This window comes from Echinops telfairi, unplaced genomic scaffold (assembly GCF_000313985.2).
Source record: "Echinops telfairi isolate 266 unplaced genomic scaffold, ASM31398v2 ScPeMD7_2291;HRSCAF=2852, whole genome shotgun sequence".
Classification (NCBI taxonomy): Eukaryota; Metazoa; Chordata; class Mammalia; order Afrosoricida; family Tenrecidae; genus Echinops; species Echinops telfairi.
In genome coordinates this window covers 18,634,955-18,641,714 of record NW_022106189.1, presented here as the reverse complement: position 1 = coordinate 18,641,714, position 6,760 = coordinate 18,634,955, and the positions used below count along the sequence as shown (strand labels likewise).

General features: G+C 54.7%; 1 protein-coding gene across 1 annotated transcript in view; it reads right to left on the bottom strand.

Moving 5' to 3' along the window:
• MMP2 (matrix metallopeptidase 2) overlaps nt 1-6,760 on the bottom strand; it is a 28,194-nt gene that overhangs the window by 11,768 nt on the left and 9,666 nt on the right. Inside the window, exons 6-9 of the mRNA XM_004704665.2 lie at nt 6,145-6,318; nt 5,330-5,503; nt 4,359-4,514; nt 2,531-2,672 (exon numbers count right to left, since the gene is read on the bottom strand). Of these exons, the coding sequence (XP_004704722.1) occupies nt 2,531-2,672; nt 4,359-4,514; nt 5,330-5,503; nt 6,145-6,318 (646 nt within the window). The remainder of the gene's footprint in view (nt 1-2,530; nt 2,673-4,358; nt 4,515-5,329; nt 5,504-6,144; nt 6,319-6,760) is intronic.

Here is a 6,760-nt window from a genome sequence, read left to right as displayed (position 1 = left end):
CCCAGAGGAGTATTTCCTGAGTTGCAGTGGCTTCATGCCATTTGGTGAGAGCAGGCACAGGCATAGGGGGAGGGTCTGTGACTCGTCCAATGCCCACTCATGAGGACCTCCCCAGCATCCCTCCCCCACCGTCCTTTCTTGGTAAACAGACCCCCCCATGTTTACAATCCCGTCTGCCCCCTGCTTGTCCACATCTTCTCTTTAGGAGTAAATACTAATTAGTCTCAGCCACGGGTTCTCAAACTGTGGTCCTCAGACCACCACACCCAGCCCAGCCTCCCCCTGGGAGTCCCGGCATTGGCTTGGCTTGGATGTTCACAGTCAGGTGGTACCGGGCTGCTCAGTATATTCTAAGTCTCATCTCTGTGTTCTTGTCATCCCTCCGAATGGCTGGCCAGCCCTGTGAAGGGCAGGACATCTGCCCCCTAGTGCCTGAAGCAGAGGAGGCCCTAGACCTATACGCCTTCTAGCTTTTCTGTCCCTCCTTGTGTATGTACACCACAGACCTTTGCAACTCCCTCTGTCTCCCTCACCCTCCTGACCACCCACCTCCATCCAAGTCTTGCTTAAGGATTACTCTGGCTGAGTTGCGTTCCTTGATTCTCTGTGGACAATGAACATCTGCTGCCTACATGCTGACATAAGTACATAGCACAAAAGCTATTGCCTCAGCCACCACCTTCCTTTCCACCTGCCATGCTACTGCCCGTTCTATCCGTCTGTCTCCCAAACCGGACAGGAGAGGCTCAAAAGTTGATATGCATCAGACTCACTTGGGGAATCAGCTACAAGGCAGAGTCCCAGAGGAGGCTCTGTGGGGCAGAAGGCCACAGTTCTTCTGAGGCTCACACTACAAGAGGTTCTGGGATAGGTGACCCATGGGCCTCTTCTTGAGAAACACCTATCTGATCCCAGAGCATACCCTTGTCATTACCCAACCCAAGCGCCACCACCCTGGTGGCTTTGGCACACCAGGTGCCCAATAAATACTTGCCAACAATCATGGCTAATATGACCAAACACTTGCTCTTCACCAGGTACTATTCTAAGCACTGAGCTCATACTAATCCTCACAGCAGCCCCAAGGCACAGCATCAGATCCTACCATGGGCTCATTTAATAGATGAGGAAACGAATCCAGGAGCCTCAGTGGCACAATGGTTAAGTGCTGAGCTGCTAACCAGAAAGATGGTGGTTTAAAGCCACCTGCTGGCTTCATAAGCAAAATACTTGGCACCTGCTTCCGAAGATCCCAGCCTAGGAAATGTGACTGGGTGGGCAGGACTACTCTGTCACGTGGAGGCACCTCAAGTCAAAATGACTCAATGGCACCCCACAAGGCCACCAACAGTAGCACTCACAGAAGTAGCAGGTTCAAGATCTTAACCCAAATAATCTGGCTCTAGGGCCCAAGTTCTTAACTACTGCCATATTCTTACACCAATAGCACGTGCATTATACATGCTTTTGCCAGAGGCACACCCTCCTATGCATTATTATCCTATGCATGCTATAAGCATTATATGTGTGGGGGTGCATTATTTATGAGAGTGCTTTATTTGTGAAAAATATGGTCCATTCAATGGATGGATGAATGGGTGAACCGGTGAATGGATGGGTAGATGGGTGGGTGGATGGGTGGATGAATAGATGGATGGTTGGGTGGATAGATGGATGGATGGATGTATGGATAGATGGAATAGGTGGATGGATGAGTAGATAAAAAGATTGATGGTTGGATGGGTGGGTGGATGGATAGATGGATGGGTGGGTGGGGAGTGGGTAGGTAGGTGGGTGGACAAATTAAATTTATGGATGGATGGGTCAAATTAAATTTATGGATGGATGGGTGGGTGGATGAGTGGATGAGTGGGTACGTGGGTGATGAATGGATAGATGGGTGTTTGAATAGATGGATGGGTGGATGGCAGGAAGGAAGGAAGGAAGTGAAATGAATGATGGACAGGCCCTAGTTACTTACTACATGACATCCTCCAGGAGGAGCCTGCCATTGGTTGGGTGGGAGGGAGCCTGAAGTTCTCTGGCTCTCTCTTCCTTGAGACCACCCCACCCAGGGTAATGTGGCCATTTGAAGTAGAGGTTACTTCAGAGAAGGTCTGTTCCCAGCTCTCCCCCTATTTTAGAATGATCGAGGCCTGAGAGTTTGCAGTGCCACACCCAGAAGAGGTAGTGGGTTGGCTCAGAACTCATTACTGCCAACAGAATCTTCCCAGACGTGATGTGACTGTAGGCTGTCCCTGCGCTGTGTGGACGGACTCTCTTGCCATCAGCCAGGAGTCCTCGGGAACCCCAGAAGACTGACTTGCATGCAGAGAAGACCTGAACCCTAACTGCAGCCCAAAGCAGGCACCTGAGTGCACCCACCGACTCTTAGGATGTCTGCTGTGGAAACGAGCTGAGATTCAGAGGAGGCTGGGTGACATGCAGAGGCAGCTCTAATACCAGGTGCTCCTGCGAGGTCCTCTGCCTGGCACAGGGGACAGGGCACGAGGGCAAGGAGGGCACTCACCGATCCTTGAAGAAGAAGATCTCCCCACGGATCTGAGAGATGGCGTCAAAGACAATGTCTTGTTTGCAGATCTCAGGAGTGACGGGCCCCAGTGTGGGGGTGGGGCCAGTGCCGGTGCCAACATCAGTGTCAGGGGAGGCCCCTGGGGAAGGACAGCTGGTCTCAGACTCTCCCTGCTCAGGGGCTCTCCCCACCAGGCTGAGTCCCCAAAGCTGCCCACGCAACTTACTAAGGGTCAGCAGAGACTGTATTTCTAGCCAAGGGTGAGCCCAGGTAAGATGGGGAGACCAGAGCCTTGGCACATCACCAACTTCTCCTCACAGACCCCTGCTGGCTCCGATCTCTGGACATCACTCCTTACTCCTCCCAGCTCCCACACAAGGAAACTGAGCTTGAATGACTTGCCCAAGGATTTATAGCCAAGGCTCTGGTTCTTCAGCCCACAAGAGTGCCAAGGCAGTTGGGAGGGCAGAGGAGGGGCAGCATTCACACACCTGGAACCCCTATTCTTCATTATACCCAGCCACCCTCTGCAGCTGGGGCAACTGGTCCTGAGGGGGAAAACTTGCTCAAACTTTGTCAGCTGCAAGGGGCGGAGGAAATATCTGGATCCGGAGCCGCTCGGAGCCTCTCGGATATCGGGTTCTTCCCCAAGTCCGTGGCTCTCCAAGCTTCAGCGTGCCACTCCCGCTACTTTGGCCTGATCTCGGTGCCACTGAGAACATCACGAAACTCTGGTAGCAGGCGTAGTGGGTTCCATATTGGGCTGCCGGCCACAGGTCAGCAGTCCGAACCTACCAGACCTTTCATGGGGGTGAAGATGAGGCTTTCTTCCCCATAAAGATTCACAGCCTCAGAAACTCAAAGGAGCAGTTCTACTCTGTCCTGAAGGGTTGCCGTGAGTCACAAGTGACTGTGTGGCAGAGAGCTGACACATATACGGGGGCCTTCAAAGAGCTCGTGGAAAATGGAATTGAACTTTTTAAAGCCCCAGAGAGATAGATCATAGCGATACAATAAGAGGGGCTTCAGAAAGTTTGTTAAACATTTTCATCATCGTTTCATTCCTTGTTCCCTGGACTTTTGAAGCCCCTCTCAGACATAAATAGTCTCATCGCTGTTGGCTGGGTCCTCGCCGTGGCCCAGTGGGATAGGGTGGGACCGCCCCAAAGGGTTTCACAGCTGTCATTTCCGTGAACGCCAGCCAATCACTTCTTTCTCCCCAAGACTGGCTGGTGGGTTTGAACCAACAACCTCTCAGTTAAGAGCCCAGTGCTGAATCACAGTACCACCAGAGCTCTGTATGTGTACGAGTATGTATGTGCATGGATGATTCACATACTCACACAGCCAAGCCTGGGGAAGCCAGAACCTGCGTAAGGCAGAAACCAGGCAGAGAAGGAAAATGGAAATACCTTCAATGATTAGAGTGTTAGAAAGATGGTCAGACGGTCCCCTGACCCCCAAGGCAGAAGACTTGTGAAAGAGCAAGGCAGTCCCACAGACTTCCGGCTCTCACAGGATCCTGTGTGTGTGTGTGTGTGTGTGTGTGTGTGTGTGTGTGTGTATCTGGCATCGGTCAAGGGTAAGGTTGCACAACTTGAGCCAGGCAACTGATGTTACTAAGATCAACCCAACGGATTTGTAAATGCTGTGCTAGATGTAGTTTTATGATAAACACACACACATATACATTACATTAAAAGTTTATATAGTTTACGTATGTGAATTATGTGTGTGTATATATATGTGTGTGTGTATGTGCATAAACTCTACTGCCACTATAACTCTCACCCGGGCGGCAGCCCGCCCTCCATGCCAAGCTTACCATAGAGCTCCTGAATGCCCTTGATGTCATCCTGGGACAGGCGGAAGTTCTTGGTGTAGGTGTAAATGGGCGCCATCAGGGCTCCAGGGTCCTGAGAGTGCTCCAGCCCCATCGCGTGGCCAAACTCGTGGGCTGCCACAAGGAACAGGCTATACCCTGGATGGGGGCACGGGGGTGGGCACAGAAAGATGAGAGAGAGGAGCGTCTGCTCCTGGGCCCAGGAATCGCCATGGCGACCGAAAGCCTGGGCCATGGCCGGAAGGCACGTCCGTGCTCCCGGGAATTCTGAACTCATGATGTTGGCTGACTGCTCTCAAGCAGGGCCAGCCAGTGTCCCCCCCTCCCCCCATCCTTTGGGGGAGTGTTACAAAGGGGGAGGGTGGCAAGCAGCACCTGGGAATTCTCTGATGGGGGGGTGAGGGGCAATCTAGCCTCATCAGTTAAGGGTCCGTTTGCACAGCATGAGCCAGGCAACTGAGGTCACACTAGCTAGCATGGACCTCGGCTAGATTTGTGCATTGGTAAATCTGTGTCATGACAATTAAACAAACAACGAAACCTGCTCCCCAAAGTGCCCAGAGTGCCAAGGAGCTGGCTCCCCCATGGACCCCATGGACCGGTGCAAACCCTTCTGAAAGAGAGTGGCTGCCCAGGCTCGGCGCCAGGCACAGATAGACCTCCCTCGTGCCCACCTCCCGCTCTGGAGGATTGTCCGGGCAGACAGAGAAGCCCCCGGGGGCTGCACACCAGAGCTGTGTGGGTAACATCAGGATCCGCCCCAGGGAGGCCCCTGAGGGGGTGAGTCACGCTGTGTGGGCCAGCGGCTGTGAGTGGCATTCGGCGGGCACTCTCGTGCTGCTGCAGAATGAGTAGCAGCCACAGAGCAGGGACAGTCTCACTCTGTGTGGGGCCATCGAGTAGCTCAGATGGCTGCAAACTACAGAGGGCCGGCGGGCGGGGCGTTTCTGTACCTTGGTCGGGGCAGAAGCCCCACTTGCGATCATCATCGTAGCTGCTGGTGGTGGAGCACCACATCTTCCCGTCGCCGCGGCCTGCGCTGGTGCAGCCCTCGTGCTGTTTGCCCAGGAAGGTGAAGGGGAAGACGCAGGGGGCACCTTCTGAGTTCCCGCCCACGGTGGACATGGCTGTGGAGTCGGGGACACGGGTCAGGCTGCAGGGAAGGCATCGATAGCCAATCCCACCGAGTGCCCACTCAGTCCCAGGCCCTGCGGGAGGGGCTGCAGACACATCTCCCCGACCCCACAACCACCCCAGGCCAGGGGACAGCAGAGCTCAGCAAGATTCCGGAAGTCACTCGCTGGAGCAGAGGCAGCTGGGAAGTGTCCGGGCTGGGACTGGAACGCAGGCAGATTCCAGAGCTACCATTAGTCTCCCAGGATTGGGAGCCCAGGGGCTGAGGTAAAGGGAACCAGACAGAACTGATAGTGTCAACCTGCCCCCCTAAACAATGAGTGGCTCCCGCAGGACCCACGGGTGCCAGCAGGCAGGGGCAGGGCTCACAGAGAAACAGACTAGAGTTCCAGGGCAGTTCTTACAGAAAGCCAACTATAGAGGGACAAGAAAGGCCAGGGAAGAGAGACATGACCACCAGGGTGGCGGAGAGCAAAGGGCAGCAGTCAGGGAGGGGTCCTGGGCTGGTCTGTTGGCTGCTGATGCCAGGGGTGGGTGGTCTGGTTCCAGTGGCCACGTTCAGAATTCCGACTAGCTCCCCATGCAGGGAAAGGCAGATGGGGGCCCCTCGGGGATCAGGCTCGGGCACACCCACCGGTCTCAGGGCAGAAGCCGTACTTCTTGTCTCGGTCATAGTCCTCGGTAGTGCTGCACCAGCGGTACCCGTCAGTGCGACCCTCCGTGGTACAGCTGTCATAGGATGTGCCCTGGAAGCGGAACGGGAACTTGCAGGGCTGTCCGTCGCCGTTACCACCCATGGTGAACAGGGCTGGCAGGGAGAGAGGGAGGATGGGTGAGGCTTCTGGGGTCAGTTGGGCACCTTTGTGGGCACAGCAACACCAGAGAAGGGTTCAGCGTGGTGGCTGTCAGTAGGTTAGGACTCCTAGTGTCCCTCTGTACCCTAGGATGGATGGACGGATGGTTGGATGGACTGTACCTGGTCCTGTACGACCCACCCTGACAGTAGTTGTGCTGTGTGAGTCTATGGTTTCAGCCACAGCGTCCACCCCTCTCACCGAGCATCTTCCCCTTGTCACTGCCCCTCTAGGAAGCATGCGTTCCCCAGGGATGGGTCCCTCCTGATCACATGTCCAAAGTGCATGAGACAAAGCAGGAGTGTAGGCCTCCTTCATACTGAGTGGTAGGCCCTTGGGTGGCACCAGGGTCTGCATCGAAGGCTGACTGAGTCAGAGAAAGGCCTGATCATTGCC